This window comes from Passer domesticus, chromosome Z, assembly GCF_036417665.1.
Source record: "Passer domesticus isolate bPasDom1 chromosome Z, bPasDom1.hap1, whole genome shotgun sequence".
In the NCBI taxonomy this organism is placed as follows: domain Eukaryota; kingdom Metazoa; phylum Chordata; class Aves; order Passeriformes; family Passeridae; genus Passer; species Passer domesticus.
In genome coordinates, this window is record NC_087512.1 from 16191533 (window position 1) to 16218365 (window position 26833).

At 37.9% G+C, this 26833-nt stretch overlaps 1 protein-coding gene across 1 annotated transcript in view; it reads right to left on the reverse strand.

Moving 5' to 3' along the window:
• Positions 1-26833, reverse strand: part of HCN1 (hyperpolarization activated cyclic nucleotide gated potassium channel 1) — a 193597-nt gene that overhangs the window by 12541 nt on the left and 154223 nt on the right. The window contains exon 6 of the mRNA XM_064403432.1: positions 8798-9038. Coding sequence (XP_064259502.1) covers positions 8798-9038 — 241 coding nt within the window. The remainder of the gene's footprint in view (positions 1-8797; positions 9039-26833) is intronic.

Sequence of the window (26833 nt, forward strand, 5' to 3'; positions counted from 1 at the left end):
TTTCTATTTATAATCAGTATTATACTGCAAATCTTTTAAAATATTCTATCAAAAGGAAGCACCTAGAGTGTAACTAGAAAAAAATAAGTGGGAAAATATAATCTAAAGTGACTCAACATTTCCCATGGTATTATTTTCCACTGCACTGGTCTAAAATATACTGACAGTCACTGTTCCGAGAGGGGGAAAAGCTCCATAAATAATAGGTAGGTCAAAGAAGTTCTGTCTAATTGGCCTTCTACAAGCTGAAGCAAATGCAAAATAGAGTTTATTAGAATTTTAAGTGCAGAAGGGTAAATGTTAAAACTGCATTAAATAATTTAAGCACAATAAAACATTTAAAATTGAAAGTATTTCATTAACTACATGTTACAAAAAATAAACCAAAAAAGAAAAGATGCTATAATATGTCTCTGTGACATTGTCTGGGAAGACAGCAATGAGAATCTGGTAGATAGATTTGCTAGATGAATGATGACATGAAGCACAGATAGTGATATCTGCCTTTGAGTAAGTAAAATAAAACATGTCTTTGTCTCCTATTACAATGCAAGAGATAGGCCAATACAGTTTCATATTCACACACAGTAACTCTCATATATACACCCCATAATTTATTTTTTTTAAATCACATTCATTTCTTCATGTTCAGCATACCTGGAAGTTAATAGGAAAAAAAAATAGCAGTATAAGTTTCCATTAGTCTAAAAACTGATTTATCTACTGATTCCAAGTGGCATGATACCATTGGGATTTTCAGTGGGGAAAAAAACAATGGCGAGCAGGATCTGCAATGGGTACATCAAAAATTGGGCAGCGTGAATTACTGCAGACTTATCTACTGGAATTGGGAAACTCCTTCAACTAACAAAACCTCCAAGGGGCCCCCACACCTAATTAATAAAAATATATCTGCACTTCCTAAACACTAAGTTTGGATTTCCCTAGCAATATCGGCATTCCTTCAGCTCTAACATAGTATCTGTTAAAAACAGAAAAAAAGGGGTTAAATTTCCAGGAACATATGTCTGGCTGCTGCATGAAGGAAAGCCTGTGTAAACACAGGTGGGAAAACAGATGGGAGAAAGGAAAAGATAGCAGGGAGACCAGTCTCATCTTGTGTCCTTTGTGGTTGTGAGGAATTTTGCCAGTGACTACAGAAAAGAGCAGGGTGAGACCACAGTGAACAATCAGGCCTCTGTCCACCAGTGAGTAAGCAAATGAAGTAACAGCAGAGTCCTGAATGTGTTCCCAGAAATCCTCCTTTGAGTAAGCTGTGCTGAGCCGTGCTGATTGGGCAGTGTGGGATTTATTTCCTTTCTTCTCCTCTCTGTAGGCATGTCAGCCCCACTCTAACACACTGGTTCATGGAGGCAGCTCAGCAAGTGCTTATCTAAACTGCCAGTCCTGAGTCACTCCTCTGATTCTGAATCTGACAGGGCTGGCAGCTGGTCCTGGGGTACAGGACCTTATGAAACCACTCCTGCTCATCAAAGTCCTCTGCACTAGCTTTGGGAGAGCTTAAAACTTCTATGTTTGCAGGGGTAACAATCTCAGGCAAGTTATCAGTGGTTGAAAGCTGCTTTTCCACTTGGCTTTTCAAGCAGGAGCCTGCCGTTTGTAGCTGAGTACATGGGAACACCATCTGACTGAGTCTGGGATGAGGGATCTGCAAAGAAGTGGAGGTTCACAAGGCATCAGGGAGCAGAAGGCCTTTCTGGAAGGGAAGGAGAAGTTGCAGGGCCTGATCTTACTGTCATGACTGAAGTAGCCTTAAGACCCACACATCTGAGTAAGAGGAAGGAGATAATTGGTAAGGCTTTATTTTATTAAAGCAAACATCTCTTTAGTTTATTACACTACTGCATGTTTGATAATTAATGTCTGATTAACTATCAGAGATTTTGAATTACCTATTTATATAATATTATTATAGAGTATTTCTGAAACAATTTACCACAGAAAAAAATCAGAATATTCAAACAGCAGTGGTAGTACATCAGTTCCTATCCATATATATTGGTATAGGTAAATTAGATTAGTATTATGCCCATTAGATATGTTAATAATTCTGCTCTGTAAAGACCCAGTAACTGATGAACTAATCTCTTCTACATGCGAATTACTCATATTCTTGTGCTTCATCTCAAAAGATGTCAAAATCTTTGCATTTTGTCGATTTTGTATGTATAGTGAAGAATTAATACACAATCTGTTCAGTAATTCCTCCTGTCACAAGAAGACCAATTTCTAATCCAATCACCTGGTAGTGAGAGGAAAATGCTCAATAGGATTGAAACCTGGCAATTTCCTTCCTACTATTTATTACTAGGATCATGTCATAAATGAGTTTGAACTACCAAGATATTAAAGAGAAAGACAAATGTGCACTGAGACAGAGAAAGCAAAAATGGGGGAGCTGTCATTATCCACTGCTGTGTACGTTGTATTTTCAGTATTGTAAACTGTAGATACTCAGAAACAGGGACAAGATGACAAGAAAATTAAACCACTTCATAATCACAACATCCTCAAATACAATTGCTTACATTTTTCACCTGCCTCCTGATTTTTATTCTCCATCCCGGGAAGCTGAGTCTAAGTGTGTCGATCTGAAATTTTCAATTCAGCTTATTGCAAACACATCTGCAATCAGGTTTTCCAACTCCCTATCCAAAAGGGATAGGTGTAAGCACCTTCTCACTCTTCTCCAGCTTCTGGTGGTTGTTCAGATCTGTGCTTGCCACTTGCGCTTCCTCTCTTTCCCATCTTCTCATGCCCATGATGTTCCCCTGCACTGTCAGCTGCTCTGTCTCCCATTTATTTGCATCACTTACAACCTGAGTCCTACCCACAGAGCTGTCTCTTTGTTGACATCTATATTGCTCCCCATGCTCTTCCCTATAGTTTTGTCCTGTGTGTTAACATAGTCTATACCATCCATTCTCTCCTGACCTTCATTCACATGTCACTAACCCTACAGGCAGCTAGAAGGAGATCATAATTCCTGGGATAAAGAATTGTTTGCATGGTCACATCCAGAGGGCACTAGTCAATGGCTCAGAGTCCTGATGGATATCAGTGGATCCTCAGGGATCCATACTGGGACCAGTCTTGTGTATTGTCTTCATTAATGAAATAAATTAGGGAATTGAGAGCACTCTCAGCAAATTTGCAATAAATCCAAACTGAGCAGTGCAGTTGACACTTCTGAAGGAAGGGATACCATCCAGAGGGACCTGGACTAGCTCAGGAAGTTGTCCTTGGGAAACTCATGAGATTTAACAAGGCCAAGTTCTGGCGCTGCACCTGGGTAGGAACAACCCCTGGTACCAGCCCAGGCTGGGCGTGAACAGCCCCAGAGCAGCCCTGCCCAGAAGGGCTTGGGGGTGCTGTGGGTGAGAGGATGCACATGCCCCGGCCATGGCACTGCCAGCCCAGAGAGCCAAACGTGTCCTGGGCTGCATCCAGAGCCCCGTAGGCAGCAGGGCAGGGAGGGGATTCTGCTCCTCTGCTCTGCTCTGCTGAGACCCACCTGGAGCACTGCATCCAGAGCTGGGGTCTCCAAGATAGGAAGGACTTGGACCTATTGGAACAAATCCAGAGGGGGCCAAGATGATCAGAAGGCTGAAGTGCCTCTCCTATAAGGCAAGGCTGACAGAATTGGGGTTTTTTTAGGCTGGAAAAGAGAAGGCTTAGAGGTGACCTAATTGAGATCCTGTGGTATCTAAAGGGAGTCTCCAAGAAAGACAGAGAGAGACTTTTTACAAGAGCATGTCACCACAAGGACAAGGGGAAATGGCTTCAAACTGAAACAGAATAGATTTACATTAGACACTAAGAAAAAATTCTTACTGTGAGAGGAGTCAGGCATGGGCATGGCTTTCCCAGAGAGGGTGTGGGTGCTCTGTCCCTGGAAGTGTACAAGGATGAACACTTGGATGGGGCTCTTAGCAATTTGGTCTAGTGTGTCCCCGACCAGGTGCGGGGAGCAGAAGTAAATTATGTTAAACATCCCTTTCAACCCAAGGCATTTTATGTTTCTGTGATTCTATGGTAATTTCTATTGAGGGTAACCTCATTTCTATTTCCTGCCACATGAAAACTCTGTCAGTCAGAAGTTTCTCTTGTACTTTTACATGGAAAAGATGCATCTACTGCTATGTTGATAGTGGCAGCAATCCAATTTCTAAAAATGGGGAACTAGGAGCAAAACTTCTAATAATGGGGAACTATTACCAAACAAAGAGAAAAAAATTAAGGAGGACATAAAAAAATCCACTGATGTTTTAAAAAAAACAAGATATAGTTCAATTAAAAATAAATCAAATAAAAGCCACTATAGAGTATTAAAATCCCATGATTCTTCACTGTTAACTTGGCTTACATAATTTGACTGAAGTAGAAATGACTATATGACTGCACAGTATAGTGAAAAGTAGTTTCATGTATTCTTCCTTGTCTAATTCCTTTCCCTTTTATAAAAATTCACATGAGCATACCATGAATATGGTAGGGGGAATATGGCCTATTGAAAAGGATAGTATCAGAAACTACTTTCAAATTCCTACTAGCACTTGGAGGAGATATGTAGGATGATAATGTCCTTCAACCACCAGTCTGAAAAGGACCCACTTATTGGGATGAAAATGAGAATCCTACACACTGCTGGGCTAAAAATTGCTCCTGAACACAAAGTTCAAGAAGATTACATTTATGGACAAACATGAAGGTCAAGGGACAGAAGGCTCTTCCCACAGAAATATCAGGGAATAAACCACAAGATCTTTGTGGTTACATTGTTGTATTTACTCCTTCCCTCCCCAAAGGAGAAACCAGTGAGAACAGATGAGGAAGGAGGCAGCCAGTAGTCAAGCCCAGATCTTTCTATTTTCAGATTTTGCATATCCCTGTCCTAGGGTGATGTTATGATGCTTGTATCCCCAGTCGTTTATGCTGGACATTATATTCTGTGTCTTCAAGACTGGCTGTGAGAGTGAAGGCAGGGAGAAGAAGAAGCTCAGAGTTTGTTATCAAGAACTGGACTCACTCCTCCACAGTCTGCTGGAGCACAGAACTCCATCCACTGTGTTGTCTGGGCAAGGACAGGGCAGAACAGGCCCTCCTTTGCTTTTTAGTTAGTTTAGCTGGCTGAGGCAGAGAAGCTCCCTGGACTGGTGCTCTTTCCCTTTTCTTGGAACCATTCAAACCTGCTCCAGACGGGGTCCCGGAGCACCAGAGCTCGCACTCTGTGGCCTCCGGGGCCTGCTCTGGGCAGGGCCTTTCCCAGCGCCCGAGGGCAGCATCATAACAAGCATCATAAAAGCATCATAACATCATCCTAGGACAGGGACATGCAAAATCTGAAAATAGAAAGATCTGGGCTTGACTACTGGCTGCCTCCTTCCTCATCTGTTCTCACTGGTTTCTCCTTTGGGGAGGGAAGGAGTAAATACGATAACAGAGCGACCCCACAGGAGAGACTTTCTGAATTTCTCATCTCTTCCGAGCAGTGGGTGAATTTTGTCATCTGGTATTGTTCATTTTGTGTGCTGGGGAGTGCTTTGCCTGTTAAATAAACAGGTTTTTTTCCCACTTCTCTTTGAGGAAATGTTTCCTGAATTGATCAGGGGGAGGGGCTGTGTAGGTTTGCTTTCTGGGGGGGCCCCTTTTGGAGGTTTTCTCCCAAACTTGCCCTAAACCAGGACAGTCCCTCAAAAATGAACAGAAAGTGTACAGCAGAGGTGTAGTCTGGTTCATCTATTCCAGTGGTGGTTATCCAGGCATATTCTTTTTGAGAAGAATTACCAACCAATTGTAAGGTTTATTTGGTTTCCTATTAGACCAGATTTAAGCCTGTTTTTAATTAAAAACAAAGATCAGGCAAGAGAGTTTAAATGTTCAATATCAGTCCTCAAACCTCAAGATACTTTCTCTTTTTTACTGCAATTTTTGGTTTTCCCGGCTTTCATTCTCCCAACAGTCTCCATTCAAACCACTCTCAAGTACTCGTAATTCTGCTTTGGTTCCACTTAAATCTTGGCTTTCACCCTAATCTCTAATTTCACCACAACTTAAGCATTGCTGGTTTTTACTGGTAAGTTTTTTACCGAAATTGTTCTCATGATATAATATTGCTAGCACAGAAATATTTTACACATTAAGAGTTTGGTTTTCCAAATCCAAGGCAGGATGCTGGTGAAACTCTCCACTGTTCTGGAGGTGAGCCTGAAAATCTCTCCAGAGCCAAGGTCCCCAGGAAACTCAGCTCTGGGACATACCTGACAGACAGAAGTTCGCATCTCTGAGTTGGGACAAGAAACTTTCAAAACATAAGATATTTAATAATTAAAAAATTATCTATTTAGGCATGGCAGCCTGTCATCTGTGTGCCCTTCAATTGCTTTTGGGAGCTCAGGTGTTGATGTGGATGTATTGTGTCAGACCTGGGAGCTATACAGATCGGTTGTTACAAGTAGCATTTTAAACATAGGATCAGCTTCAGATTTATCATGTGTCCTTTAAGCAAAAAAGGGTGTTATTAGTCTTAGGATTTTAATACAGCCTTGACCTACCAGTTTATTATTTTATCACTATGCAATATTCCTTGTGTCTGCTTTGGTCGGGAAGCTTTACTCAGATTCTGATACAAACTTCAGAGAAAGTGGGTATTCTCCAGAGAGATGATAACTTTAGTACAGGTTTTTATTTTCTGCTTTAAGAATCCAAACCTTTTCAATTCGCATATATCTCATTTGCAGCTTGCTTTCTCTCTTTTCAGCTGCATTCTATGAATTATAAAATCATAGAATGGTTTGAGTTATAAGAGACCTTAAGAATCATTTAGTTCCAACACCCTAGCCATGGATGCCATTCTTCAGGTTGCTCAGGACCCAGTCCAGACTGGCCTCAAACATGACTGTGGATAGGGCATCCACAGCTCCTCTGATCCATATAGGTCTTTCTTCTCCCCAGCTGGAAATACACTTTTGGAAATTCAGAATATATGGTGTTTTGCTACAACAGGTCTGAGCCACATCACTCTGGATCTTGGGGCATTGCCTCTCTCAGGCTCTCTCTCCCTGTGCACTTGTCTTTTTTCACTTCTCCTTACTCCTCCATGCTACAGCAGCAGCTGCAGCAAACCTTCTGTTTGCCCCAGCAGACTTTGGACGCATTACTACCCATTTTTGCAACACCTGTCTCATCCCAGCTGCAGTTTGGATGAGCAAAAGTGCTTTGGTATGCAGTGTAGTAAGTTCCTGTAGTGTCTGTATATTGCAAGTAGTTTTTTTTTTGTCTGCATTCCTGTTAAGAAGGGTAGCAGTTGAATAGGATGAGCTAAATAGTTGTTTGCACTGCAACAACAGGCTGACAGTTATGTAAAATACTTTAATGTGCAATCTCCTCTGATCCTCTGCTGGTTCAGAGGAGTATTATGGCCAGATTCAGCACGGAGGCTCTTGCAAACACATTTTCATAAACTAGGGCACTGCTAAGCATAGAGGAGACCAAGACCAAGGTTGCTCCATTTCTTCATCCTCAGCATTTACCTTTTCTTTCTACTTAATCTCCTGTCTTCAGCATCTAGAGTTTAATCCTGTGGGATAAGCACAAGACCTCTTTACCAAAGTGCTTCTACAAATACTGGTGATACAAATCACCTTGAAGAGGCTACTTCGAAGTGACAAGGTCTTCTGGCCAGATCAGTAGGAGTTGCTTTAGCGTATTATTCTTAAATGGGATTAGTTAAGTAACTCTATAGCCCAATTGAAATGCTGAGCCCAATTCACTTTTAGCTTCCCCCTTCTCTATACCAACTAAATGGCACTGATTAGGCTTTCAACTGAGCATTTTCTGAAAGGCTTTCAGGTCAGTTATGGGATCATTAATGGAATTCAACAGCAAATTAATACAATGACCAGCGAACTGTAACTCTCATGAGCAGCAGTGGTACACACACAAATATTCAAGCAGCTTCTGAAAACCAGCCTTTCTGCTGCTTGTGGAAGCAGACACCTATTCTATTGCAGAAAGATAATTTACAGTCACAAGGAAGAACTATTTTGTATCGTCAATTATTTTATGTAAGAAAAGCAATTGTTTTGATCAAGATATACATATTCAGATGCCTTCATCTAAGCAAATAACTATTTTTCATTAGGATTACCAGGTCAATTTAATTAGGATTAAAATGAATGCCTGATTTTTATTAATATACATCTGTTAGAGAGGTACCTAGTCAGATACGAAGTCCAGTTTCTTATAGTATATACTGTCAGGATAAACATTGATGTGTGCTAAAATTCAGTGAAAAAGCACTAACAACATGTTGAAATATTAATCAATCACAAAATAATCCATGCAAATAATGTTTTTCTGTTCATTGCTAATTTTGCAATTCTTACTATTATTTTTACCTTCAGATTTATGATTAAATTATTTTATTCTTTTTAAAGATTAATCCTGTCAATTTTGCCTTTAAAAAGCTATAAAATTACTATGCAAATTATTCTATTTTTATTTAAATATTTTCTGTTAAATAACAGCAATTTTAATTTAAAATAACTTCAAAATTCTGGAAGGTCATTTTGCATTTTTAACAGCTGTCCTCACAACATTAAGCAGACTGAATGTTTTGTTCAGAAATACTTTGCACACTCTTCACTGCGGTTTGAATTGTCTAGGCAAATGACTCTTAATTAACATATTCAAAAGTCTCTTTTCATCTGTTATCTGTATGTGTTTTGTTTTAGTGTATTCACTCCAGTGTTATCATTCAGTTTTTCCCACTCACCTCCAAAGTAAGAGCCATCTGTCAGCTTCAGCTCCTTGTTGGACTTGGTGATGACACCAGCAACACCATGTTGAATGAAATACATCTTCTTACCCACGGCCCCTTCTCGGATAATATAATCTCCAGGTTGGAACACCTCAAATCTCAGTTTGCTTAGCATGGCAGTCACAAAATTTGGGTCTGCATTAGCAAAAAGAGGCATTGTAGCCACCAGCTTCCGACAGTTGAAGTTGACAATCTCCTAAATGGGAAGGAAACATCATGGTAATAATGGTCAGGAAATATTTTCAATATGATGGGCTTTGAAAAAAAGACATTCTGCTTTCTTAATAAAGAATTTCTTTATGCTCATATTGGACTTTTCTGTGTCTTTGTGCTTACTTTATAACATATTTTCATCTGTTTCTTGTGAAGTGATTGAAACAAAAGTGCAGTCTGACTTGTATTTCTAAGGTTAAAGGTTGCCTTCCTCTGGTGACTTTTCACATGTTATTTATTATTCCCATTGGAGATTAAGAGGACAATATGACAGAAAGGTAAAAATTAAATAGGAATTACACTGCTTGACAACCAGATTGGCTGTTGCAATAACTATATTAAGTGATGAAATTATGCAAGGCCTGTGTTTCCAAATATTACACCATCTTTCTGTTTTGAACATATCTAGTGCTAATATAAATATATATTACAGTTAGATAGTTGAAATCAACAGAAAAATTTCCTGCACAGTTTCGAATTAATTTTATAAACACAGAAACATACCTTTCTGCCCTTTAAAGAGATGTCTATAAAGTAAGCCCCTATATGCAGAAAGCACTACTATTTTCCTAGGGCCTTAAGGATTTCTCCTACCAAGGAGAAACTGCATTCATATTTACAGAGCACATTATGAGCTCATCTGCATGAAAAGATTAGCTCCAAAAAAGCTGTAAATGCCATACTTGCTTTAAATAAATAAAAACAAAACCCTATGAACAATTTATGAAATATTTTCAAGCTCATTCTTGCAGACCTTACATCGTCTTGGGAAATTAACATGGTCAGTTGCCATTACAGATTTAACATTGTATTGAAAAACTGAGACTAATCAGTATTGCACATGGAGAATGGCTCAGTCAGGCAACATCTATTTAGGTAGCAAACCCAACATGACAGGAAGAGCATATATAATAATCTGTATATAAATGCAGACAGAGCAAATAAAAAAAAAGCCAGGAGTCACTTAACTGCTTCGCAAAACTAAGTATGCCTTTATTGTCTGTGGAGTACCCCTAGTATTTCTTGAACTAATACTTCAAGATTGATGTAAAGGAGACATTCCACCTACCAGTACTCTCATTCCCATGATGCATTCCTGCTGGAAGTGGCTCTTTCAACTTCCCATACATCTGCTGTCTCATATATCTCATATATGCTACACAGACAACCCTGAGCATGAAGCTCAGATATAATTATCGAGAGATCACACAAATTCTTTTCCTCTCACTGTCTCATAATGTAATATCCTGCTTGTAGACATGTTGGGGAAGTTAAAGTAATTTCACACCATAAACAACAAAACCATAAGCAACAAAACCATAGTGGGTTCTTCAAATCCCTTGCATCTGGGAAAGACATGGAACTTCCCCTCTGAAGGGAAGACATTTCTTACTGAAGCAACTGAGAGGCAAGTGCATTGGGAGTAAGAGTGAAGAAACAACTACCCTTCCTTGAGTAGATTTGATGCAGGATATCTTCTGTTTGCCTGAATCCAAAAATTATCTCAAGTAACAGCATATGCACTGCCAGATAGGTGACATTCAAATCTGTGAATACTGCTGAGTCAGAAGGTCAAGAGGGGTAATGATACCCTCTAAGTATATTTTTATGAGGCAATAAGTATCATAATGAGATTCCAACTGTCTGTCTTTCTAAAGCATGAGAACAAGCAGGCTTGTTCTTCTTGTTTAAACTCTACATTTATTAGTAAGGCTCCAGCCATCACCGCCCTCTCAAAGGAAAGTCATTTGCTGTTCCCACTGCTAGCAGTGTGGTGGCATTCCATGAGGAGCCCCAGACTACATCTGCTCCCCATGAGACTGCCTTGCTGCCATCTCCACTGATGCTGGCAACAGCTATTACTTGTCTTGTCTTGCTCAGGGACTTTTCAGTAGGCTTGCTGCTTGTTTTCTGCTTCTGAAAGTTAATAGCTTGTCTTGCATGCCCAGGAGGCAGAGAAAGGAGATTACTAAAGAAAGCAAAAATTGACTGGAAATTATATAGAGGCTGGTGGGGAAGCATAGAAAAGGCTGGGAGAGTAGAAAATTCAGCTCCAGTCAAGATTAGGAAGAAGGAGTAAAATAGACATAGGTGGAGTACTACTACGAAAGAGAGACTGGGAGGAAACGCAAAGAAGGAACACTAAGACCTAGAAAAAAATAAACAGAAAAAAAAGAAGGCAAGAATCTTGACTTTAAAAAGGGGTTGAGAAATGGAAATTGCTGAAAAGTGAGAACACAGGAACACAACACCTGGAGAACAGGTGTCTGGAGTGAAAGCTGAAAAGTAGGGCAGATGAAGTAAACAAAAGGAAAATTGGAAAAAAAAAGAGAAGTTATCCCTAACATATCTTAATCTGTATAGAGAGGGGAGAATTCAATCTGGATGACTCCTTTGTGCAGACCCAGTCCTACCCACCCAGAAGGGAATTCATCGCATCTTGGGAATGCCAAGAAAACATACCCTTGAAAGAGGATTTTCACCCATGGAATCTCGTGTCCTCTTATGGCTCAATCTTCTGCCCACTTTTCTCTCACATTATGTAATCTGTATCTGGATATACCCATGTATGCACACACATTATCCTGCTCAGCCTGAGTTGCCTAATGAAGGTACCAACATAGCTACAAAACCACCCTGCTGAGGTAATTTCAGCTGTTATTCCTAGTAATGCATTCATTTTGTTGATTAGTTTTCTGTGAAAGTTTGCGCTAAAGTACAAACTTCCCTTATTTAAGATGTTAGAAGGTGGAAAATTACCGAGGGAGAAAGAAATGTGTCATTTTTAAGTGCTTTGTTTTTCTTTAAAGTGTTCTTTTATTTAAATATGAGATCATTCAGAGCAAGTAAAATACATTTTCCTGAATCTTAATCACAGGCAATTCTGCAATTCAGGTTCTTGTGTATTACTTTAAATATCATCCTGGGGAGAAAGAAACAGTAAAGATTATGAAAGTGTTTTATATAACTGAGAAAGTACTAGGAGAAAAAGTTCTGTGTTTTAAAAGAGAAGTAACAAAAGAACAAATTAAGACAAATTAAGAGTTGACATTTCGTAGAGAGAAAAATCTTTCACTCTTATTTTTCTTTTAATTCTTTGGAGCTAGAATGGAACCAGACTATGGTGTCCAATATTATATCTTCGTTAAATGAGATTTTGTCTCACCTCCACTTGAAGAAAATACCAAATGAAGCCTGAGGAAAGGATCAGAGATGACAATATGAAATGAGGCTTGAAGAAGGGATTAGTAAAGCATTATATAGCTGAAACGGTTAAAGAGCAAGAATGAATCAGACCTAGATGGAGCAAGTGTTGATCTATTCCAATTGCTGGTCTCTTACACAAGAATTAAGAGATGCAATGGTCTGCTTTATATAAGAGATTGGTTAGATAATTACACTGGCTTCTGCTCCTTTGTAGTACATTGGATTTATTACTCATCTTGACCTTTCTGGATTTTTTTTTCCAAACTGATATTAAAGCATCAGATGTTACCATTCCGTGTGGGTTCAATATTTCTTGATAGCTCCTCTGAAGCATCTCAAGATGCAGTCAAAAGGCTGTCCCAGCTGCAACTGGAGTACTCTGATGGCATCTCTAAAAGATTTTAGGACCTCTTTTCCAGAAGATTTTTAGATGCATTGTAGAGCTTTTAGTTAGACTGACTGGAAAATCATGTTGCCATAAGAAAGGAAAAGTTCTTTAAAGACCTGTTTGCCTGAAAAGTTCTTTACTTTTTCTCAGTAATCCAGCTGAGCTAATAAAAAGTACCATTTTTATCAACAAACTATGCTGTTCTTATGTGTAGGCCATTTGGAAAAATGGCTTAGCTTAGCCTTATTAGGAGACTTCTACATACTATTGCAAAAATCTAGTATGTAATTTTAACAGAGCACCTTTTTTTTTTTTCCCTGAGTGTTCCTTTACATTTGGCTTTAAAAGGATGTGAAACTAAATCAGTCTAATTTTCCTGATCATTGAAAGAAAGAAGTCACTTTACTGAGAAAACTATTTTTTCCCTTAGAAATAACTTGCAAATGAAAAATTACTGACCCATCATTAAGAAAGAACCATAGGAAAAGGCATTATATTTAGGGATTTGGGTTAGTTTGGGCAGTTAGATAAATTTAAACCCAGTTCTAATGAGCTGTATTATGTATGTGTTCATGATTTCCTGTAATTTTTTAACCCATTGGTCAATTATACTTGAGTTTGGCAGAAAGGAGACATCTCACTGACACTAAGTTCTCACAGGTTTTATGACAGCAGGCAGTCAGGAGGACTAGGATTAGTATCCCACTGAGAGAATGACTACATCATTATCTAACAACTTGTTAAATGCCAGAAAAATCTACATGTGGCAATGGGATGCAATATTCTTCATTTCTGGTGCACCTGAAGTTGTTCAAATTGCTTTGACACATTCTGTTTTATCATCTCTACAAAGTGTATGACTTAAATTTTGCTGAGAGGCCTTTAATGTAAGTAACAACAACTCTGTAAATTCTTTCTCTTTGAATGGGATTACCTCAACTTTCCATTTTTCAATTACATTGATAAGTTTCAACATAGAGACTCTGCTTAAATTTTACTTAAAACATGGTAACTCTTCCGCAGTATCTCTAGAATTGTGTAAAGAAACACTATTCTTTTTCCTTCAGGACTTGGTATTTTGTCATTTTTTTCAATATAGCTGGATATTCCTTGTGTCTGTTTTAGAAGCCTGTGTAGCCCCTATGGTTATATATTTTAAAGCCCAAGAATGCTCTGGTCTGAGGTAGCCAACTTATCTGACCTACAGACAAAGCAGAAAATCTGATAAAAACCTGTGACCTCTAAGGCAAAGAGACTCCATGGATCTCAATTGCCTTGAAACCCAGTGACCAGCCTGTCTATTTACAGTTTCAAAGCCCTCCAGTTCTCAAGATCCCCAGTATATACCGGATAAAGCATATCCACATGCAGAAAATTCGCCATCCTGTTATGAGATAAACTTAGGCATAAGGAAGGAAGGAATACATAGGCTTTGCAGAAAAACAATCAATGAAATTCTGATTCTACCAGGACAGATAGGACAGAGTTAAAGCAGGGAGTCTTTTTCTGTCTAGCTCTTTTCAACTCAGATTAAGACAAGTCAACCCTAAACAGGGCATATGGTAGCTGGTATTGCTGTCTTCTAACAGAAAGCAATCTTTTTTATGCATTTGCAATCAGGAGGGATAAAGATTTGACCAATTATATTTTCTTGGCTTAGCTGATTAAATGTTGGCCTTCTGCATACTTTTCTGTCATTCCCATCTTGATTAGAATTTTCTATTCAACCCTTTATAGGCATTTTTTATGCTTCAGTATTATTATTGCATTAAATTCAAATGCAGACAGAATAATCCTTTTGAGGCAATATGGTTCAACCAAACTTCCAATAAAGGCACTCTGCTGAAAAATATCCATTTTTTTCCCCATCTTGTTAATTGATTTAATGGAGCTTAAGAGAAAGAAGTCCGGTGCATCTCAACCTCCTCTTTGGATTGTCCATTATATTTAGAAAAGAGAAAAAGAAAGAAGAAAGACACTATTTATCCACTCTTTTATTCATCCAACTGCTTATCCATTTTCTAACTATTTTAAAAAGGAATTTAACTTTCATATTCTTCAATGTTCTGATATGTTAAATGCTGGTTAAGTTAGTTTTCCAGCTGGAAAAAGGACGAGAGGCTTTAAAATGGGAGCAGCAATACAACTAATATTTTAAGGTAGTCTGTAAAAAAGAGATAGCCAGTCTAATTTCAAAAGCCTGAGAAGTCCTGATAATTGAGATAAGTACTTAAAGTTTGGTCCACTTGGCCCATCTCTACTTCTTGAAGGTTTTATCCTTTGTACTATTCTGCTGAACAAATTTTCTCTTATGTATGCTTTTTGGAAAAAACACCCATAGTTTATTACAGAAGGTAATGTGGAATTAGTGCTGTACCATAACAACAGTTTCTGTAGAGACTGTTCTGTCTTATTAACTGAATAAATAAACTGCAATTTGCAAAAGTATTTAACAATCACTATTTCAGTTTTCTCTCCCTGCTGTTTTAAATATTGAAGTTGCCCATTGTGTCAATGAGAATACAGATTTAAACATATGTACTTTAACACTGTAGCAGAGAATGAATACTAAGAGATGTGAAGTTGAAAAAATCCTATCAGCACCGATATCCTGTTGGTATCTATATGATTATCCATCCTTTGTGATAGTGCATGGAAAAGGGGCACAACTTAGACTTCATGTTTGCTTCACAAATGAATGAAGCAACTTTCATGTTTTTCTAAACATCACTTTCAGTGATTAAGAAAGAGGAGAAAGTTTTGCTAATAATCACAAAACTCTGTCCAGTTTGCTTGCTCACAGGTTAGTCTCCATGTCTTTGGAGCCCCCAGTCACCTCCTCCAGCTGGTGATCTGGTTTACTGGTTCTGGAAACCATTTCCACTACTCTGCCTTTGTACTGAAACTCCACTTGCCATCACCAGTCAATGTGTGATTAACCTTCTATGCCATCTCTGTGGCAGCTGCTACTTTTTAATACTATATCCTCCAAAAAAAAACTAGTTCAATTGCTACTTACAGCTTTGCTCAATGAAGACTACCTCTATTATCCACCAAAGTCAGTAATATTTCACCTGATCACCACAAAAAAAAAGGGGTTTGTTTTAGAATAGTGCTGGAAAGAGTGCTGCTGTTCTCAAGACAGTGCTTGATTCACCTGATAGCAAGGTAGAGTAATTATGCTTGAGAGAAAGAAAAAGAGGACACAGTGGAGTTTCACAAAGGCAGCCTGAGTTACATTTGTGTGAATTATTAGGTAAAATATATTGATTGGGGTGCTTTATTGTTATACAGTTAGAATGCAGAACAGCTTGAAGAGTTTCTCTCACTTGAGAAAGGGAAGGCCATGCATAGAATAACTTGTGGATGAAAGCAGGAAGAAATCTGTGTTTGAAGCCATCAGGGGTGAATGGGGGCTAAAATTAAGTTTGAAGCAAAGAACTAGGTGGTGGGAAAACATAAACATGCCTTAGAAGAAATAGAAAGCTATGGTTCGGATACAAATGTTTTATGTTAGTTCTGATTTGCTCTTGTTTCATCAAGATCAGAAACAGAAGCTGTAAATGGATCCATGGAAAGTTTATCGTGTGCTCTGAAACAGGCAAGTAATTCCTTCTGCCATTCCAATTCTCCGTCTTTGTCCTCTCCTCCCTTCTTCTGTCCCCCATGTACTGCAACCCAAATGGTCAAAACTGAGTAAGAATGCAGTTCCCAAGAGAATGTTCTTTATCTACACATGTATGGTTTAGTTGACACAGTAGCAACAACAACCATGAAAAACAGTTATTTAAAAATCAGTGATGATTTGTTCACTGAGTTATTTTACAGCTCTTGAGCAGCTCTGGATGAGAAATACTGTTATCTTGTTAATTGCTAAGTTAACACTTACTCTTCTTATGATGAATTAAAAGCCCATTGGTTCAAAGGCTCTCTCGATAAATTTATTAAGTGGCTTAAATTAAATCTTACTGATTTTACTGAATAAATCCCAGTTAGCTGAACTTGAAATATCCACACTGAAATTATGTTTAGTGTTTTTAAGTACATTTCAGTTTGCATTTAATTTGATTGGTAATTACTCACTGAAGGCCTACTTTATATTATGTGCAAGAAGCATCAAACTCTTAACTTTACCTAACACACAAAATGTAGACATTGTTAGACCATGTATATTCCACATTTTAAAGAGAGAAAAAAGAGATTTTATAATGAATGAGAATTATTTAGATTTCTTAGGTAAATGTGTGACAGGACGCTGAGTGCCTTTACGTATATGTGCTAGAATATTTACAGTGCCAGCTATAGAGGTACACATCTATATAGAACAGAAGGATATAAAAAGAAAGATAAGGATGATGCACAATCCCCTTCTAATTCTGAACTCAGCCTTCGTCACTGCTTTGCAATGTGAACTGGGGCAAGCTAATTGTAATACCATTTGAATTTGCCTACTAAAGGAAACTACTAGCAAGGATGCTGGAGTGGAATCAGGTCCAAAGGCTCAGTGATCTTATGTTATGAGTAGCAACTTGCAATACAGGTGTAAGAAGCCTATGACCCACATCCAGGCGACTGCACCAGAGCTCAAGCATGCAGAAGTAGAAAAATACTGAAAGTACTGATTTTAGAACCCTGGTTTACAATGAAACATGAGGATGATGCTCATTTGTAAGGGTGAGACATAGAGAGCTGGCTCCAGAAAAGTTATCAGCAGGTCATAAAAACAGAGATGATTTTTCTGGGAATAATTTAGTAGAGTGTCAGCCAGACAGCCCTCAAGACAGAATTTGCTTGAGAGTACCACTCTGGCTAATATTGGTAGCTGCAGGGAAAAGAGATGAATAAACGGCTAAGGAGTTGTAAAGAGTGGAAAAAATTTGAGGAGGGCAAATGGTGACAGCAGAAACAGCCTCAATAGTAGATCATGTGGAGCAAAGAGAAGGCAATCTGGCAGGAGTAGACAAGTCAATGTGTATTCATAGTAACAGCTAGAGTAAAAGTAATGCATCAGACTTTAAACATCCAGTCTTTAGTGTGTAGGCACGCACACACACTAAATAATGGCACAGCATCGGAGAAACAGAATCACTTTACAACTAGGAGCCAAATCACAGTCAAGATGTGACAGATCAAGGATGCACCAGGACATCCTCAGCATTTTTACATTCTGAAAACTCTTATTTTATAGCGCATGGAGAAGAAGCATCTATGTAAATAATAAACAAGAAACCAGGGGAGATACCTACAGCCTTCTGCTGTCTACATTTACTGCTATTGCTCTGTTTTGCTCTCTGAATGCCATCACTGAGGCATTCAGAGGCCTTAAATACTTGTGCTTCTGCTTCCACTCTGGGATTGGACATGTACTAAAAGCAAAGGGGTCGGATGACAGCAGGACACTCAGGATCTGCCATTAGCATCTGTTCATGAGCCCAGGCAGCTATGGGATGCAGTTATTTACATAACTTTAATATTCTTTTTCCAAACAATTTCAGTTCATCTGCTTGCCCAAAGTTTAAAATTTATTTAATAATTAGTAGCATTTCATTAAATTATATATATAATTTAATTGCTCACTTAGTGAATGAAAAATAGGCTGAGGTTTATTTCCCTAAGAAATATATTCCTATAATTTACTCAGAAAGTTCTTCAAATTAAAGTATCTTTAGACTATATCTTAATGTCTACTTTTATGAATAAATTTGTCTATATTGATTTTATCACAGGAGGACCCCTAAACCCATTGTAACTACAGTTCATTTTAAGGTAATACATTATAAATATAGTCTGGCAAAGAAATAAGTGCTGAGATATATGGCAACAGCAGAAGAAGAGAGACCATATCAGAGTTCCTAATGCAATATGTGCACACAGTCCTTTGCAAAGATATCAACGGAGTTTTACACAGCATTCTTCTCACACAGACATTCTGGACATGTGTTTGCATGTATGTGTCAGAACATATGTATGTATGTATGTGTGTGTGTGTGTATATATATATATACACACACATACACACACACACACACACACACACACACACACACATAGACATGTATATACATATATACACAAATGCATATATATGTTCTCCCACACATGTATTTATATGTGTACTGGATATACCTCTATGCCATGTACATTAAATTAAAAAAAATCAAAGTATAACTAATTAATGTGTCCCATTAGAACTATATTTCAAATTAGATTTAGTTATCTTATTTAGAGGTTGATATAACTCATGTAAGAGTCTATGCTTGTATAACCCAAGTTCTAATCTCCAAGCAAAGAGGTGAGAGGAAAGAAGATTCTGCTCCAAGTCCCAATTATGTTCTTTGGAAATGAAATGTCCTGATGTTCTATATTCTGCAAGGACACATGATCTGTATCTATTTTCAGTGAACATCTTCTCACATGGTGGCCTAAAAATAGGCCAGCCATGAACTTTAAATAATGGCTCAGGAAGGGTATTAACCTCTTTCTCACATTCTAAGTTTGTCCCATTGCTTTAAGTATCAATATTATGAAGAACGTATCTGGGGTTAGAGAATGACAAAGCAAGCTACACACACTCCATTTCTGCTTCTCTACAGATGTCTTTGCCTCTTAATTCCCTTCAAGGTCTTATATAAATTAAGCTGTCCACACACAATACTGACAGCATTTCTCTTCCTTCAAGTAGAGAATCTGTTTTCTGCCAGGTGTTAAAAAGCATGAACTATTTCATTTCCAACTCTGCAAGGTGGGAGACTTTCTACTCTTGGTGAAAACTTGTATTTTCATAAATACATGAGTGTTTATTCAATGTGTGGCAATGACTGGTACATTGAGTTTCTGGATTTTTGTTTTGGGGACTGTGGATATCTGTATTACCTGCATTTCCCAAATAATCTCTTACAACTCCCATAGCATAATGCAAATTTTTCAAATGTTTCTCAATAATTCTGCTTATTCCTTACTTTTTTAATAGACACAGATATATTGTTGCTTCCTGATTTTCAATTTAGTAAAAGAAAAAATGCTCACTATGAAATAAAACTTAATTTTTTAATACATGAAAGGGATATTAACAAGATTACAAAACGTTAGTTTTCAGATGCACAGTGATCTAATGATGGCCATACAGGCTAAAGTGAAAACTGCTAATTACAAAGAATGTGGCTTTTCTTTAAATTGATATGTTTACCACACAGGTGTTTATTTAATCTACAGAATATTTTAGTCACGTAGTAATCATCCTATTGCTTCAGTGAGTGCACAAACTTGCAATGATCAGTTCATAAACTTGCAACTGTTCGTGTTTTAGGGTACCTCATTTGTATTCTTTCAACCAAGCATGGAGTTTTTTTTTTGCTTTTCACAAGCAAGGGAAGAGAAAAATTGGTTTATTGAGAAGAAAACGAACATAGACTCCAAAGAACAAGCTAAGAGATTAAAATCCTATTAAAATCCTTTTCAGGGAACTCCTTGCCTGTCTGCTCTACTACTACCAAGGCTGGCTTAGGATCCAGCACTACTACTGAGCCAGCACTGTGCAAAGGTGTTGTGAAAGACGTGGTGGGGACAGATAAAAATATTGCCTTGAACTCAGTCCAGGAGCTACCAGGAAGTCTGTACCTGTACTCACAGTGTCAGACACCACATTTTGCTCCAGTTTTTAATTTCACTCATCTCTGAGATTCCCATTAATCACTAGAAGTATCACATATTAAGTTCTTTCAGTGTTAGACGCTTATCTTTAAATGAACCGAGTGTAATTCAACACCTTGTGCATCCATATCTATGCTATATTTCACTATCTGTCTATTTATAAAAATTTTAAAATTTTAAATTCAATTTCCATTTCCATTTAATCCCTTCCATAAAAATATTAATCAAAATATATTAGATTTTCAAAATATTATTTCGGAGCTGTAAAGCAGACTCCAGATTTTTCACGTACTGAAAAAAATTTAGTATTTCAAATTTAACTTACCCACAGTAAAATTTCTGGAGAAAAGATTTTAAGCATTTGCTTATTGCATCTTCTAGATAACAGTTACGATACAAATGTACAGATTAGGCAGAGTTTTGTGCAGGCTTCAATGTAATGTACAGCTTTTTTTTTGCTCAAGTAGCACTAGGATGGAGGTAAAACAATGATTTAGCATTACCTTGAGGTGCAAATTTTAACTTGGATTATCTCCCACAGCTTTAACTAGGTTAACCTTTCTAAATCATTGGTGCATCAACAGGAAATTAAGTTCATGAATATGCCTTCAGAACAGACCTGGCGCTCTGTTGTTTTTCACTTCCCTTGTCTTTGCCTTTGAGATCACATGCTTTTAAAAGGCAACTACAGATTTATGCATGGGAAGTGCTGTGTACCCTTCTGTATGCTGTTACTACCATAATGTGCAACTGAGTGCATAAAAATAGGCACATGCATTTGCTTCTGCATCAAACAGTTCATGGCATATTTATTTCCTCTTGCTGGAGGTGAGTCACAACTCTGATCTTTGTTTGCAGTGACTTTCATGCACAGTGGCACATTAAAAGGGTGCCCCCTGAACACAGAACTTTTTGTATTTAATGCCCCCCACAGCATTTTTGCTGGTTCCAAACAAATGTGCTTCAAAAGCCTTTAGCCTCCTTCTGAATTTAAATTCCACAATGAAAACTCAAGGAAAAGATGTTCACTTTCACCCACCTCCATTAATGAGATTTACAGGAAAGGGATGGAAGTGGGTATATCTGTACTGTGCATCCCTGTCTTGTTTGAAATATGTTTTCTACTGGAGTCCCAGCTGCATCCTGCCCTCTGCTTTCCCCCTTCCCCTTTCCAGGTTTTCATTATGGAATGACGTGACTTTTTATTGCAGAAGTTGATGAAGAAGAAATGGAGAACCCTGGAGTACCAGGGTGCCAGATCTCCTGATCTTAACTTAAGAGAAACAATGAAATTTCCAGCTCAGCATCACAAATTTTAATTTGCTTGTTTTTCATTTATCCTCAGTTATTCTCTAAAGAGTTCAGAGGAACATGTTTTAAATTCTGCTGTTTTCTGTAATGGATTCATAGTCACAATTCAGGGATTTGGGACAAAGATTGGTTTTAGCTAAATAAACCAAAATTTTCAACATCTTACCAAAAAGGACACCTGTCAAGCCAAAGCAAGCTTAGTATTAAAAGAATGTGTTTACCTAAGAAGACCTAATTCAGGAGTTATCTGAAGTATGTTACTGAAGTACTGAAGTTACTGAAGTAACATACTGAATATTTGAAGTATTACTATTTTGGAACCTCCTAAAAATCAGCAATGTTATCTCTAATTGCAATAGCATATTCAGATCTGATAGAAATGAATATGTTGTGGTAGGCACCAATTTATAGCAACTTGTTTTGGCTTTCACCAGAAACTACAAGAAGATTAAAAAAAGTGCTTGACTTTTTCTATCCACTGCCCCCAGCACCACCTCGGTATCAAGCAGCTGAATAATTCTTTGGTGTGTTAAAAACTGAGGCACGACAGACACTTGGAAGCATGATCTTGGGCAGAATAAGGCAGTGGGTAAATTTAGTCATGGCACTGGACCTGGTGCCCACAAAAACCTTCTGATTCTGCTCTTCAGATGCCTGAACAGCACTTCCAACAGAAGCACACACAGACTGGATTTACTTTTCTGTAACAGGATTTTACCTCTGTCACAGCACTCAGTTTGCATCTAAATAGTTTGGAACTTTTATCAACTTGCCTTGCTTTAGATGAAAGAAAACTGCTGCACTAAGAATTGGGCATTTATTTGGATTATTATATTTGGAGAACTCATGAAAGAACTGTCATGTCTGAAATATTTATTAAACAATTTATTAAACAGTTACAACAAAGGAGTCTTGTAGGTGCCTATTCAAAATCATATGACTATTAAAAATCATAACAACTGAGAAGTACCAGTGTATTATTATGTGTACTATTGGAAGCAGTTAGATCTGGGACTTGTCAAAGCATGTCTCAGCTCAGGATGGATTTGCTAATAAAGCATGTCAAACACAGATAGGACTGTGATCAAAGTTTCCTGAACATGGGGAACAGCAGTGGAAGTGGTTGACAATTTCACTGCAGCATGTACACCGTGAATGTGCATACATCAAAGGGCAAGCACTCCCCAGAGCTCAGCAAATCAAGCCACATTGTCTTAGGTCCCTGGGAAACAGCCTTGAGTGTGCACACCGTTTGTTACCACGTCACACCTGCCGAGGAAAATCATCTTAAAACACAATAATCCAATCACCTGGTGATTGTCTGCCCATTTCCACATTAAAATGGCCATTTGCTACTATTTCAAATATTAAAAACTTCATTGTAGTTCCATCTAAGAACTTTTCTTTCAGCCTTGTATACTTGGACTGCAATTTAGACATAATTTACACAGATATTTGAAAACCACTTATTTTCTTTTTCAGCATTAGACCAAATAAATCATGCTGTGGCATATGAGCATTTATTCTGCAAGACTGACATGCTGCATAATTCACTCATGATTCAGTACTCCAGAATATAAACTACAGTTATACTTTATCTGTGCCTCTGAGAAAAACAAACAAACAAACAAAAAACTCTCTTTAATTCACTACTTAAAGATGAGGAGATATTTGAGTGTCTTCCAATGTGACTACATCAATAATAAGGATACATTTTCTTAGTTCCTCTCTTTAAGCTTCATACTAAGGGTCACTGCATATTAAAATGCAGAAAAATGTAGTGGATTGCAGTGAACTAGTTACCTGTCTTTTATGAGTTAAATTTATGGACATAAGTTGTAATGGAATCAACATCTCCAAATTCAAACACTTCTATAATACATTATTGTGTTTTAATTAAAAAATATTTTCTACCATTATTTTAATATTTGAAAGTCCATAGCCCATAATCATAATGACTACACTATTAAAAAGGATCAAAGCATTCTGTAATCCAATCACCCCCCATTTTGGCCTTATATTATTACTCTGGAGATGCTTCATTTCTTGTGCACTATAGTACAGTCTAAATAGGACTACATTGCTTAGTGATTTCTAAACATAATTACTAAATAAAAAGAAAGATATTAAAAATAGATAAATTTTAATAGGGAAAAGGAGAAGGTCAACAATTAAGAAAGAACACCAAGGTTACCAATTTGCTAATTTTAAAACTGACTTTAAACACACAAAATATTTCTCTACAAAAATACCTATTTGTTTACAAGTACCAAACCATCTGGTTTGGGTCCAGTTTTTACTCAGATACAATATAAATTATAAATCCAGCAATGGAAGCTTTCCTTCACTTTATTGTGAGAGTACTTTTCTTATAAGAACTGTCACAAAATGCCACTCCTAATGCAGCACTAAGAGGGTTCTCGGAACCTTACACCTGACTCATCAGGCTGTCAGAGGTACCACAATGTACCTACATTCACTATCCCTACGGGAACAACAAAGGTCAAGGACTTCACAAAGGTCTGCTCAGTTCCAGAAACAGCACCATGTAAAGGTGGAGAAGCTTGTTAAAAAGAAACTACTTGTTAAAAAGAAGCTTCTTATGGTCTCGTTGGAAGTTACTGGTGGGAGCAATATTATACACCTAAATACATGCATGAAATAATGTATTCATTACCACTTAGAGTTAGTTTTTACCATTACAATTTAAAAGAAAAAGTAAACTCAATGCTTGTCAATGATTAAAAAGCAAACCAACATTAGGAATTACTTGTGTTATTACAGCATCAGTATTCTTGCTGCAGACCTGCTGCTTTCACCTCTAAAGGCTTTAGTAGACCCAAGGAGAAAAATAATGAAAATGTCAAGAAGAATGATCTAGTTTCCATGCAAGAAACAATTAACATCAGAAAAATACAGTTTAAGGATGTTATTGTATAAGTTAGGATAAAAAAATAGTAAATGGCATGGAAAGAGTCAGTAAAAATTGACTGTACTATATCATTTTTGCTGCAAGAATTAATGTCTCTCAAAACTAAAAAACATTTGGAGCTCTTTTCAATCCCAAAAGAAGGTGGTGGTTTCTCATGCAGGAGGGGTTAGGTCTGTGCTCTTTGACAAAGGATGGCGTAGCTGCAGAGAGTACTTAGAATAAAGAATGCAATTAAGTAGTTGGAAGAGATGTGTATTAAAGATTTCCCAGTACTCAAATCACATCAGTCTCAGAGTATCCCTCGACCTGAAAATACTGAGAGTCTAGGAGAGTCATTAAGGACACACCATACTTTCCCTGCTCTTGTTCTTTCATGGCCATGCACCCACAGCCACTGCTGATGAGACTGATGGCTTAAACAAAGGCCAGAGCTGAGTCACTTTGACTTATACTCAGTTACAAGATGGAACTAGCAATGTATTATGTATTTCAGCTTTTATAATTCAGGTGTTCTTTTGAAATATATTTCTCTTAGGTGCATTTGGTTTTTTTCAGCTTCTTGTCTGGACAGTCACCATTTCATGTCATGACAGTTACGAAGACCAGTTTTGGGATTAAGGCCTCCTGAGGCAAAAGGATATTCAAGCCTTGTAGATGGTAAGAATGACAAGTTAAAAATGTGACGTTTAATAGCTTTCTCTGCTGAAGAGCTAGACATGATATTTATATAAGGACAACATGCTAAGTGTGTCTAATCACTACCTCAAGAAATGAGGGAGAGAGACAGTTAATTGCAAATGCTATTAAAGACAGAATTTATTTCATGTGTCAACTGCTGTTACCAAATGCAGTCTTTTTTCTAAGCTAGGCAGCTATGTTTTCTTTACCGTGAGAGCATGTGTGTGTGGGTGGTGTGTGCAGAGGGAGCCTGATGATTATCTTAGACTTGTTGCAGAACTTCTGTGGAGAGACAGATAGGTTGGATGAATCCAACACTGCACGGCATCTAAGAAGTAATTTAAAATCTTTCATGTCTACCAAAATTGCAACTGCCAGGAGTCTCTTGATTATCCAGTTCTTGAGAAGACTGGACACTTATTATCAGATAAGCCTGTCTGTGGAAAAGGGGATATGTTTTCCATTCAAGTGAAATTTCTGAATTTAACAAAAAGAAACCCTTATCCTTTAATTTTGTCAGAGAGTATGTAGTCTTACAAGCACATAACATGTTGCAATTTATGGTTAATTCAGTTTGAGTGAGTAGAGCTGAGAGTATCCAGTTAACTGCATTACTAGTGGATTAATACACCCAAATTGTGCAATTAACTAAATGGGAGAATATAGAACTTTTCAGTCTCATAAATGTATACTTAGTTCCCAGTCATCAAATGCAATCTCTTTGTTAATACTAGACTATCCTGGAAGGATACAGGTCAGCCACCAGTTGCTTTACTCAGCTTTGAAGCACTTAGACAGAGCCTTGTACAGTTTTAAAAGGTTCAGGATTCCTTTTTCCCTTTTTTTTAAATGAAGCCTTAGTTATTTCCCCACAATAAGCATGACTCTATTTCTATTATCCAACCAAGCTAGGCAGTCACACACATGCATCAAATCTTTTCTCACATTTTCATTATTTTAATCATCCAATCTTCTATGAATGTTCCATACATAATGTTCAGAAGCTCATTAAAATGAACATCCATCCTCTTTTACAAAGAAAATCTTAACCTCTGCTATCAATGCAGATGACTGTCCTGCTCTGCACTGGTGTGACCTCACCTTGAGTCCTGTGTGCCGTTTTGGGTGCTAGAGTATAAATTGACATTGAACTATTAGAGAAGGGTAACAAGGATGAAGGGCCTTGAGGTGAAGCCGAATAGGAGCAGCTGAGGTCACCTGGTCTGTTCAGCCTGGGGGGGACTGAGGGGAGACCCCATTGTACTTACAAGTTCCTTGTGAGGGGAAGAGGAGGGGCAGGCACTGATCTCTGCTCTGGGGTAACCAGTGACAGGACCCGAGGGAATGGCCTGAAGCTGAGCCAGGGGAGGGTTACAAAAAGGTTGGCTCCTAAAAAAGATTTTTCACCCAGAGGGTGTTTGGGCACTGGAACAGCTCCCCAGGGCAGTGGTCACAGCACCAGCCTGACAGAGCTCAAGAAGCGTTTGAACAACTCTCTCAGGCACAGGGTGTGACTCCTGGGGGTGGTGCTGTGCAGGACTGTGGAGGTGCTGTTGGACCCAATGCCCCTGATGGGTCCCTTCCAACTCAGCATATTCTATGATTCTTTGTT